The following is a 12,566-nucleotide window of genomic DNA, read 5'->3' as shown; positions in this document are numbered from 1 at the left end:
ATCACTTTTCTAAGGCATATTTTTTCTCTTCCATGTCCCTGCCAATTTGGCTTGTACTTGTATTTCATTCACATATCAGTTCCTTAAGTATAAAAGGGTGTAAATTGACCTTGAACCAAATGTCTAGGTCAAAGACTGAAATAGAATAATATCCTTGTATTTAAATTAACATATGTTTCTCTCTGTTTGACCCAATCTGGCTCATACACTTTCTTCACCCTTAGAGTGCCTTGGTGTAACGGATGTGCAGTAACATTGAACAAACATGTTAGGTCAAAGTCATATCAGACCTCTGTGGAAAATGCTACCTAGCTTTGTCCAAACCATATAATTTCTCTGTTTGGCCCAATCTGGTTCATACTATACACATAAATATTGCTTGTGGGTTAAAGATGCGCAGTGACCTTGGACAAAGTTTATAGGTCAAAGGTGAAGGTTATAGCAGATCGCTTTGAAATCCAGTTTTGTACAATAATTTCATCCCCCCCCCCTCTCGCCTAACCTTCCTCATACCGGTACTTTTCCAAAACTCTGCTTTAAAGGTAACTATGGTAAATTTCAATGTCAGAGTTTAAGATGTCAAGATTATATAACAAGGAATTATTCCTTATAGGCATGCAATATAAATGATATAGATCTAAATGGACATGTCACTAAATGCACTAACCACTGCAAATTTAAATACAGTTGAACTTTGGTACTTTGAACAATGATATCTTGAGTACACTGGATATGTCGAGTGACTGTAGTCACTGTAGATTCCTAATTAAACTTAAGGAATTCATATCCGTGTAAAATCGCAAGAAGGAGATCTCATGGATTTTAAAATTTTGCTTTTATTTTTCGGACAGATATAAACTAAATGAAGCTATGCAGACAAAAATTTGGCATTCACAATTTCATATTCTTATGATTTGATGCAAAATGGTTTGAGTCATGGAATTAAGAACTCGTGTAAAATAAAAGATTCTACAGTATACTAGCTTTAAGTATTTTACTTTTGATATCTTGAAAACTTGGATGTCTCATTCTAGTTCGAGATAACGACTTTATATGCACTTGGTAGGCAATTAGTAGTTTAAAAATTAAAGTTTACGTTTTAATTATTAAAACAGTAGGCAAATTGCTTTAAATAAGTTAGATCAAGACTTGTTTTTGTAAGTGGCAGTAAGATTTTCTAAAGAATTTGAGAAATACTCAGATAACCAGTTAGGCACCTGGACCTCTTGTTTAGATTATACTGCTAGTAATAACATCTAATGGCTTTTATCAATCCAAGAACTGAAGTGAATGTTTGCATGAAGCCCATTTCTCAAATTGCTTTTATAATTGAATAAAAAGGAAATTTAGTTTTCAAACTTTTATTGCTGCAAAATTTCAACAATATGGCCATATAATTTCTTGTATAAAATTAAATCATTTATATATTCATGTATGAAAAATATATAATATTAAATTCAAGCAGGCTACATTCATTTTAAATTACAATGAAATAATAATACATGAAATACAATTACAAGAAAACTCTATTTAGGAATGCTTTTTCTACATTGTTCAGGCCACCTTAAATTTTTTTTTTTACCCTTTTTTGACCAATTGGCAAAATTAACTCAAATGTTTTTATTAAAGTATGATCATCACTTTCTTTTATTATAATTGCAGTTTAATTTTGATTTGATTCAAATAATTCATAATCAAATTTGTAAGCCAACCTTGAAAAAAAAAATTATTATATAATCTCACAATAAACTCACAAACTCACAGTTGATGAAGAGCAAACAATCTTATAAGGTGGCCTTAAAGGAAAAATTTCCAAGAATCTCACATTAATTCATATTCTCCCTCTTTTAAAATTTTGAACTAAAGTATTAAGAAATATGAAAGATAATAAAGTTGATAACTTTTCAACAGTTGCATAAATTTTCCACATTTTTTTTTTCAGTATTCTTAGAAACACTTCTTGCAAAAAGTCATATACGGTACCAGATTATAAAATATTTTGCATACAAGTTGGAAAAGATAGGTTAATAGGAAATACAAATATCGATCTTTGCAGAAAAGGAAGTATAAAACAATCATTGAATGAACATGAATTTAAATGATTACAGTTTGAAATTTCAAAAGAAAAAATTTAGTCTACAAGGTAATAAAGTGTACTGCATAGTCATCAATATCAACATTTCTATTACCGGTAAAATCTCAAAACATAAAAACGAGCTGTTCAAAAGTTTCTAAACCAGACAGAAATTAATTGAAGCATACTTCTTTTTTCTTCATACTACCATCAAAGATAAATTAAAATCTCATTCAGCACATATCTCTGTAAAAAGATTTATTATGCACCTAAAAAAAAATCTCATCACAAACTATTTTAAGTGTAGTAACATTATAATCAATTGTAACCATCCAAGCATCCAACTTAATAAATTTCAATAAGAGAATATTGCATTTACAATAAATATATATAACTGAATCTTTCTATCATGCTGTTGCATATTTGGGATTAAAAAAAAGAAGTTACTGGATTCGTCATAACCTAAGGGAGATACTGTATACAAGGTTATTTTTGCCCCGTGTAATTTTCGCGCCCTTCTCCACTTGCAAACAGTTTCAGCCCGTCTTGAATTAGCCCAGACACAGTTGTGTCTTCAATTAATTGAAGACATCGGAATTCGCCCAGTCTTAAATTCGACCGTTAACAACGCGGACGAAAGGGGCGAAAATAAATCGGGGGCGAATATTTCCCTGTATACAGTTATTCATTGATTATTCCCCTTGGATAATAAAGTGACATTATACATGTTTATTTAACACAACCCATGCAATATATTTTAAAATAAATCAGATCAACAATCTTCAAAAGTTAAGGTTACTGTTCACAGTAATCATTCAGAGTTGGCCCCATTTACATACAATCTCATTTAACATTCAAATCATTGTCTTAAGCCACATGGGTTTGTGTCCATTCTATTTGTGGAAATAGAATGGACACAAAACCTCCGTGGCTTGAGAATATAGACGCATTGAAATATACTTTGGAAAATGGGGCTTTTGGTAGAACTTAAATACCCTGTAAGACACCTACACTTAAAAAAACTTTCATGGCTTACAGTGCACAGATGATTTAACCATGCAAAATATGAGCATGTATTGCCACACATACATCTAGTACCTGTATACAGGCATCAGTTTAAGCTGCAAAACTTTCAAAACTCTTTATACATTAAAAAATAACCCACACAATTAAGAAAATGTAATACATGTATCTACAAATACAATTACGGTACTACTCTTTCATGTGATATGTTAAACTTTTATGCAGGTGAGAATTCCTGATTGAGGGACAACTTAAGTACATTATTGGTATCAATGTAACATAAGACATAAAATAAATTGAAATGGTTGTAAAAAAAAATTACTGCTTATTCATATTTTTCTTAATCTTTTTTTTCTTATTACTTGTACATGTACCTTGTACTCAGCATTTTTTTTTTTTTGTATATGGATATGGATAATTTTTTCAAGACATATTTCAAGCTGCATGGTCTATAAATAAGCTAAGCATATAAATTAAAAGTTGACCAAAATTCACTATACAATATAATTCCAGACTATTTCATCTGGACTATTACAGCAAACACATTATAAAAGAATCATCGCCAGACATCACCCAAACTTTTAAAAAGTATATCACAGGTTAATTCAAGATTAAATTATAAAGCACTTATAAAACATACACTTGTATACATTTCTGACAATATACCTTTTTTTAATTACAATACAATAATAGATATATGTATATATAACATTTGAGTGTTATAACAATGGAGTCTTTGCAATGGAATGTTGCATAAAGTCTGAGATTGCTTTTGGTTTAGGCAATTCATAAAGAATTCAGTCCTAAGTTATTTTGTCGTTCTCGTGGCATTGTATTTGAAGTACTCCTGCTTCTTCTGACCCCTGTAAATTTAGTCAAATCATCATTAAATGTACAAAATCCAAGTGTGGGATACATGTAGAAAATAATACTTTCAGAACTTGATTATCTTTAACCACAAAATAAAATTGAACAACAGCAATGAAACTTTTTAACAAAGACTAAATCTTGGCAAAAATCAAATCATGTACTAAGTATGCACTTTAAAATACAAAACAGATTCATGTACACGTGTTAGAATTGTTTGGCAGTAATTACCATGACACACTCAATAGGATGAATTATTGCAGGTGTCTGTTGATATTTAACATCAAAGCATTGGTGGTTAAGCAAAAATCAGCATTAGTATCCATAGTTATAAAGATGGGAATGAGGAAATAAAACTAACACTATTAGTCTTTCATTAATTGTGAAAGGCTGTTATATAGTACCGAAGGTAAATAACACTACCACCTCAAATATTTACCCTAATCATGGCAATTATCACTGACCTGAAAGTAAACAAGATGCACAGTCAGGAAAGATACATGTATATGTATATATGTATGTGTCTGGCCCATCCCTCTAATTTGTCTTTTTTTTAAACAGAAAACTTGAAAAGACAAGTTAGTATTCAGTTTACTTCTACATAGAATACTTAAAATAAATGTGAATTTTGACTTTTTTTTTCAAAAAATCTTTGAATACCATTTTCAAGATTTCTACTCTAAAACAAGAACGTGCAAGGGATACTTCATCAGAATCAAGCATAGGCAAGGCTATAACAGATAAAGACCAATACCAAATGTATGTCAGACTGCAGATCTATAGTCATAAATAGCATGTACATTCAATATTAATACATGTACATCCAACTGCTTAGAGTATCTAGCTTAATGAAACCCAATACACTTTAGCCAGTGTTTATTATCAAACAACATTCAATATACAACATACTTTCAAGTACCTGGTATACAACAGTCAAATAGAGCCAAAGTGGAATGGTTGTTTGCTGTCCTAAATTGCAACATGAGATCTGAAGAAATTTGGACTGACACTCACAGTATTAAAATGAACTGAATTCTTGTTTTTTTAAATCTGCACTTTTTTTTTCATATGTATATTACAGATTAATTTCATCACTGATATGGGTTTATCCTTCCCCTCCTCACACCCCAATAAAATCTTAAACCCCTACTGCTTCCTTTCCCATTTTGTAAAAGAAATTTTGAAAGACTGGAAATGAAAGTTTTGTACAAGGTATATAGAGTTTCAATCAGGTTGCATTTTTTGGCATCCATACATGCAGAGAAAGATCAAATTACTTACGTCGATTAAAGCTTTCATTACTGCTGTTGCCGAAGGACACACTTCCCCGAAGCCTCCTTGCACTGGTATCCAGGCGGTTATAGATATCAACGGCTTGGTATGACTTGAATAACAATAAACTTTCTCCAATGGGTTCTTGGGAACTTTAAGGAAAAAATGAAATACATGTATGCAAAAGGTTGATACAGCAAACCTTGTCAAGATGATTCTTATTGTCATGAAATTAGTCCAAGACTTGAAATATACCTTTGTCAGTTGTTCCTATTTATTAACTTCAATATGAAGTTGAACTTAGCATCAAACTAATATATTTTTGAATAGTTTATGAATATTAGTACCTATGAGTCTACTTTTATAAACTGCAGATATAAAGCTCTATAAAAAAAGGCTAGTGCCTATAATTTGAGGACAAATATCTCTTTTATGTGGAGCAAGCTGATCGATGCCTCTTTTTTGTCTTACCGTCCATTTTCTATCAGCAGATTATTGTTGCGTTTCTCGGGATTTGATGTGTAACGTCTTATGCAGGAAATCTTCATACCAGCTACTTTATCTCTCTTTGTTGTGTCCGTAAAAACATTGACACAATCTGCAGTTACTTCAACAATACATTCACCATCGTAGTTCAAAAACATGCTTGGGATTAGAAAAGCTCGAAAATGTCCTGAAATCAAAAAAATTAAAATCATCTTTAACTAGAAGAAAAATTGGACACAATCATCCTGCCAGTTTTTTAATGAGACTAAAGGAGGATTATATGTTGGAGAGATATGCAGACTCTAGACTGAGGCTTGAGATGATGTCCATATCTCTGATAAAAGCAATATAAAAGGACAAAATATAAGCTTCTTTATCACACGATGGATTAATTTACAAGTTCTCTTACTATCTGATACAGTCCAACATTTTAAAAATCATAAAACATTTAAAAAATTACAGCAATTGGTCATCATCACTCCCGTTGTCCAATGATCATGAAACCAAGGATGTGAATTCAGCAATATAAAATTCAAATTTAATAAAGATGGCAAGGATAATCTAGCTTGAAGTGTATTTCATATGTAAGTACATGTATTAAATGCATTTGTACTCACTGAATCATGATTAAACAAATATTGATAATCAAAAATATGACATATTCATCAAACCTAAAGGTATAACATTAGTCTCGCCCTGCAGGCTCGGTGAATGTTGTACTACTCAGGGAGCTAAATCATCAGAATTAATTGTCCTTCCTCCAGCAGTCAATCTTTTTTTTTGCAAAATGTCAAACAAAATTATTTACCTACAGGAAGAGTGTCACTTTTGCCAGCTTCTGTCTGCAACTTTTGAAGCCAATCTTCAGCATCATTGGCTGTAAATTAGAAACAATTAATCTTTAAGAACAATTCTTCAGCATACTCCTTCTTTTTGTAGGTTCCATGTCATTGCTTTCAGTCTGTTTTTCATTGCCAATCTGTAGTTGAGCTAAGATATTGGTATCATTTTATACTTAAGTCTATCTCACTATCCATTGATAAAGGTAAAATTTGTGAGAACTGTAACCTTAAAGTTAAGGTCAAAGGCAATCAAACAAAGAAAAATCCCAATTTTTTGTCAATAACAAATAGATTGGTGTAACGATTTTGAGGCAAAGAGTTTGATAAAAAAAAAAATCACAACTGTACAACTTTTTCAATTTTTTTTTTTTTATGCAACTCTCCTTATAGAAAATGTTTGAAAATATTTCATGACTCACCATCATTACATATAAATTGCCGGACCTCTCCACCAGTCAAAGAGATGGTGATTCCATGATCCTCATTGAAAGACAACCTGACCACAGTTGTAACATCTTGCATACGGAAGAAAGAAAGTTGCCTTTCTTCTCGAAAACCTTTTTCATCTGCATATTTGACTAGTCTTGTTGGGCCCTTACTGGAAGGGGCAAACAACACCACATAGCGTTTCCTCCATATCTGTGAAAAAAGAAATCCAGTCAAATCACGGATAACCCCCATTATACATTAAACATGTAATACACTCAGACTTCTTTATTCCCAACTACGGTAGATGGAACTGTTTAAAAACTGAGAGATACCCTAGTATTCAAGGTATCGAGGGTAAAAAACTTAAGAAATAAGTGGTTGGGACTTACAAATCACTACGACATATTCATTGTAATCGAGATATCAAGTGTTTGAGAAATCGAAGTACAGTTGTATTTGAAATGGTATTTATAATCCATAAAGGTGATTTCAGCTTCATACATGTTATATAGCGTTACATGTGTAATCGATGATGATGAATACATCCTACATGTAACTACATGTACTGTTATTCATTTCATTTTTCAAATTAAAATTTATAACTCATCAAATAAGAAGCTCAATTAACTCTTCTAATGAAGCTATTTTAGTTTTTACCAGTTCATATTATATAATATTTTCTATTACAGGAACAGAGATTTGTGATTATCATACATGTAGTTGGTTTTTCAATAATGTGTTGATACGGAAGAATTAAGTTTTTACTTAATGGAGAGTATTACTATGCTTTCGTACACATAACGTACATACATGTATGTAATATTTATCAGGCTATATACCGGTATATTAAGTGTTTCTAAAAATCAGCTGATCATGCATTTATAGGTCACAACAATATATCTATGTACTCAGCAGTGGTAGAAATTCTTGCTCAAAATACAACTTTTTCATTATCAAAACATGGAACAAAATATTAAAAACATGATGTAAGAATACTAACTCCCAGTCGTCTGCTTTTCATGCGAACCTCCCCTTGCTTCAAGATAATGCACTGTTCCACACCGGCGTAACCATCCAGATCTGTTCCATTCATCTTCACACATCATAACATATTGCACTATAATAAAAACAACAAAGAAAAATATAAATATATATCAGTAAGAATTTTTTTCAAGGTAAGCAATATTTTTTTCATGATACAGTGGTGTCAGAAACAAAATTGAAAAGGGGGAAGGGGGAGCTAGACTTATCAAAAAAATTCTGGCTACAGTTATGTCTAACTTTGCAAAAAAAAGTGGGAGGACTAAGCCCCCCTCCCCTGCTACAATGTCTATGTGATATATTCATCATTATTAATGTACTTTTTCATATGATATTATAACCTAATATTCTATATTGACATAAAGATAACAACTTTATAAGTCAGTTGTAGGTCATTGATCCTAATATGTTAATATGAATGTATGTCAAGCACACTTCATTACACAATTGAATACTGTGCATACTACAGAGAGAGAAGTATATTCGTTTTGTATGGCTGTTAACTGATCGACAAATACAAATAAACAACTTAATCTGGTCACTACCAGGTACCAGGAAGTTATCAGCTTAATTTATAGTTGCACAAAATGAAATGTAATGTCAAACGCAGTATACATACTTCTTACCCACATGAATGCATGCATCTAAAACAAAATTTTATGAGGAATAAATTTAACAGCTACCGAATTGATTGGAGTGTCAATTTGAGTGAAGAAGTTTGCCTAATTTTTACTCATCCTCTCAACTTTTAAAACCAATCCAGACAGTGATTTTTCTTTGTTTTTAAAAAGGGGCCTGTGGCTATTCAATTAAAAATCACTGAAGTGTTGGTCAAATGGGAAAAGCTAGTATTAATTACTGTGTAATATATAGATAAACGATACAGTAAATCAAATGATTTGTTTTAACTCCATCTTTTGAAATAATAAACATAAGCAATTCTGTTTCTCAGGGGGAGGGGGTGGACAAAAAAATTTAATATTGGGAAAAAGTACAGTATTAAACTGCATGATGATCAGCCAATAATTGTATCTGGAACAAATTATATCAAATTCATTAAAAAAGGGCACTAATTCTATGCTATATTGTTTAATTTAAATATATGTGCTATTTGCACTTACTTTTAGAGGCTTATAAGTGTATGCTGTATTGTTATCAGCTAAAATGTTACATATTTTTTGAAATTGAAAAAAAAAATCATCAGTTTGCAACAGTTTTCATTTCATTAAATACAGAATAAAAAAGAAAATGATAGGTATAGTATTAATGTAATAAACCATTTATAATCGATTTTAAAATCTCAAATCAATTATCGTAAATCAACAATCTTTCCAACCGATCATCGATTAAAAATTGACCAAATTGACAACACTAAAATTACTGGCCATGACTTCAAAACATTAAAGATGAACAAAAGAATGGCAATTTACCCTTTTTAAAATATCCTACAATATGTGTAACTGCTCCTACAGATATGTTGTCAGCTGGTGGGTTTTTTTAACATGCAAGACACTTGTAAGAACAGGTTCCACTTTGATTTAAAAATTGTTTCTCCTTTAAAAATCAAGATGCTTCTATTTGGGGAAGTTTAATCTTTTTGCCAGTTTAAAAAAAGATTGTACTGGAACTGTACCAGTTATCGGCTAAGACCAGTTATCGGCTAAACTGAGAGTTCGGGTTAATAGCACGCGACTATATGAGATTTTTCGAATAAAGAAAAGTTAGTTTGCTTAAAAACTTTCTTGAATATGTTTTAAAACATGAGCTTAAACATGAGCTTACCACTGATTTACATCTTTGCACTTTCAGCAGTGGGGGATGTGACGTAATAAGTTAAAAATAAAATATTACCTCTTTGTGATACGTTATTATATCCCCTCTTTCATTTGACGTATTATATCAATACATATAATATGCATAAACAAAGGAAGTTCACTAAATTCCAAAAGATTCATAGCGTAGTTGAACGCCTGATTGCACAAATATGTATTGAATAGTCTACAATTTTGTGTATTACCGTATGATAACAAACGAATAATTTTAAGAGGTTTGTTTATGTATCATAACCCCTACGACCTTTAGTCTGACCCCACAAGGGGCATAATTCAAATTACATTTTGCAATGTATAAAATCAACATACACAGGAATTTTACTATGTTATTATCACGAAGCCAATAACTGGTACAGTAAATCGTGAAAACTCGGCAAATTCGGGGCGTGCTAAAAATAACAAAACAATATGTTTTTGGGTTTAAATAATGATATAATCTAAAAGATGGATAAATAAGGAATTCACCATTTAAAGTATTTCAAGTGTTATCAAAAAATATCAAGAAATAAGGAAATACAAAAAGAAACGTTAAATTTTAGTCCATAACTGGTACAGTGCCAGTATAGTTAATCATCCCATTATCATGATATTAATATCAAAGAGTCAACAATCTAAATGTTTTGACAAACATTTTACAATGTTTAATTCTGGGTGCAAGTTTAAGTACATTGAACCAAATTGGTTAAGGGTCCTCGACACCTTCGACTTTGACTTTTTATGACAGTATGTCGCAACACGGCGATTTCAACACACTGTGAAACTGTTTATGCTACCAAAATTATGTGTCTATCAGACTATCAATGGGTACAGGTCTAGTGTTTGAAAACAGCAGTGACTTTTGTTTTTATGAATAGCGATATATTTTTCCCCCCAAATTAAACTCTTTTCATTCATTTTCAAGTCAAACGCATGTTGGAATTCCATATTTCTAAAGAATGTAGAAGTTAAGGCTTGTATGACAAACTTTTCCCAAAAGTGTGGAGGACCCCAAAAGAGACAAGAAAAACTGTGAGCAAGAAAGATCAGTGACTTAAAATCAAAATCACAAGTTTGAGCCATCTGGGTCCAAAAGCAGAGAAAATCAGCTTACTTTGGGTTTACTCAAGAATTACTTTTGGGGTGAACTGTTTGCACTGAAGTGTGAATCAGACCCATCTTTTATCTTACCATATTACTGCCTGTAATTCCTGCCCTTTGTATATTTTGAATACACATGTAGCGTTCGTTTTAGGGGTATACATCAGATCTGGGTTTAACCTCTGTGTCCACTCAGGGTTTACTTTGGGTTTACTCTGGGTCCACTCTAGTAAACCCGGTGTAAACCCAGAAAGTAAACCCAGGGCTTAGTTGGGGTTTACTTTCTGTTAGATTGGGTCTGATCGGTACTGTACCTCTTGAAATTTGTTTAAAATTTTAAATGACATCATAAGTAAACTGTCTGGAGAATTTAATACTATCATTTTAACAGAAATTGTGTGAAAATAAGGTTAATCAGCCAAGAACTAGTGCAAATTTTTGTGCGCTGTAAATTGCAACTGTTTTTTAACACGTACATTGTACAGAACTGTAGCTCCATGGTCATCCATCCAATTTTTTCAGACAAGAGGCTACACTTCTGAAGCTATGAGTATTACAATCAGATGTAAATGTTTTGACAAAAATAAGATATCCAACATCAGAGATTTTATCCAATATTCTGCATAGTTTGCTGGTTTTCCAATTTAAACACTCCTGGCTTCAGTATCAAAATGAGGTGCAAGGTTAAGTGCCACTGGACCTAAAACTTTGTTTTAAATAACTGCATGTGCACCATATAGCCACCATATACCTTTCTTTTTCAATTACTTTATATGTTCAGAATAAGTTGGACAGGGCTTCAGGGAAAGTTTGAAATTAACCCAGTTTTTTACCTTGACATTTTATCAAAATTTCTGTTCAAGATCACAGAACTACTTTTTTTTTAACACACAGCCACTCCATGGGTGGAGCTTGAATTAAATTGAGCAGAAGGGAGATAGATACTTGGGATGACAAGTGATATCAGATGGATTGATGAAAAAATTAATTACAGCATGGTCTTATTATCAAAATTTTATCTGCACACTGAAAACTAGATTATAGTGTTTACCTGCATTAAAATGGAAACCGGTCCTCAAGTTTTCAAGTTCAATTGATATTTAAAGAATAACTTAATATGCTAATTTAAAGGGAATATAAAAGATATTATCAAATAACCTAAATCAAACTACTTGACTTTGCTAACTCATGTAATAATGATTTTTAGCAAAATAAAAAGACTGTGTCCTACCTTCTGACATTTTTGTTAACTTTTACCTTTCACTATTTTATTTAAACATAAATTTTACTTTACATAAACTGCATATACTTGCTTACATCATTCATATCCTGTGATCAATTACCTTTGTAAATGGTATTTTTATTTCTTTCTTTCCTTAAAGATGCAAAGACTGTTTGAGTCTGAAACTTTCAAACTTTACGACTGTTAGAACTTTTAAAGACAAGAAAAGAATGGGCTCTTACCTTACAAAAAATAAGCAATGTAAAATAAAAAAGTCGATAATTTTCAGTGTCTTCATAAGTTAAACAGGTGTATACGTTCTTGTTTCACATTTTTAAACAAAAGTAAACTTTCACTTCTGACAGGTCCACTGGGTTTGGCATCCGGATATTTTTTACGGT

General features: G+C 31.6%; 1 protein-coding gene across 5 annotated transcripts; it reads right to left on the bottom strand.

Moving 5' to 3' along the window:
• Positions 1-1,392: 1,392 nt before the first annotated feature.
• On the bottom strand, positions 1,393-12,566 carry LOC128190728 (docking protein 5-like). 5 transcript variants are annotated; one of them, XM_052862875.1, is made up of 8 exons: positions 12,408-12,566; positions 7,994-8,110; positions 6,984-7,203; positions 6,531-6,599; positions 5,708-5,909; positions 5,246-5,388; positions 4,404-4,428; positions 1,393-3,960 (listed from the first exon to the last, which is right to left on the bottom strand). In XM_052862875.1, exons 2-7 carry the CDS (start codon positions 8,084-8,086, stop codon positions 4,421-4,423), a joined length of 735 nt encoding a protein of 244 aa, XP_052718835.1. In that variant the 5' UTR covers positions 8,087-8,110; positions 12,408-12,566; the 3' UTR covers positions 1,393-3,960; positions 4,404-4,420. The 5 variants fall into 5 exon arrangements, with proteins under 5 accessions (XP_052718835.1, XP_052718831.1, XP_052718834.1 ...); XM_052862871.1 differs by lacking the exon at positions 4,404-4,428 and adding an exon at positions 11,420-11,487 and having other exon boundaries at positions 12,408-12,561; XM_052862874.1 differs by lacking the exons at positions 4,404-4,428; positions 12,408-12,566 and adding exons at positions 11,420-11,487; positions 12,287-12,333.

Source organism: Crassostrea angulata, chromosome 6 (assembly GCF_025612915.1).
Source record: "Crassostrea angulata isolate pt1a10 chromosome 6, ASM2561291v2, whole genome shotgun sequence".
Classification (NCBI taxonomy): domain Eukaryota; kingdom Metazoa; phylum Mollusca; class Bivalvia; order Ostreida; family Ostreidae; genus Magallana; species Magallana angulata.
Note: the sequence above shows the minus strand (reverse complement) of the source record. Positions and strands in the feature narration are given on the sequence as shown.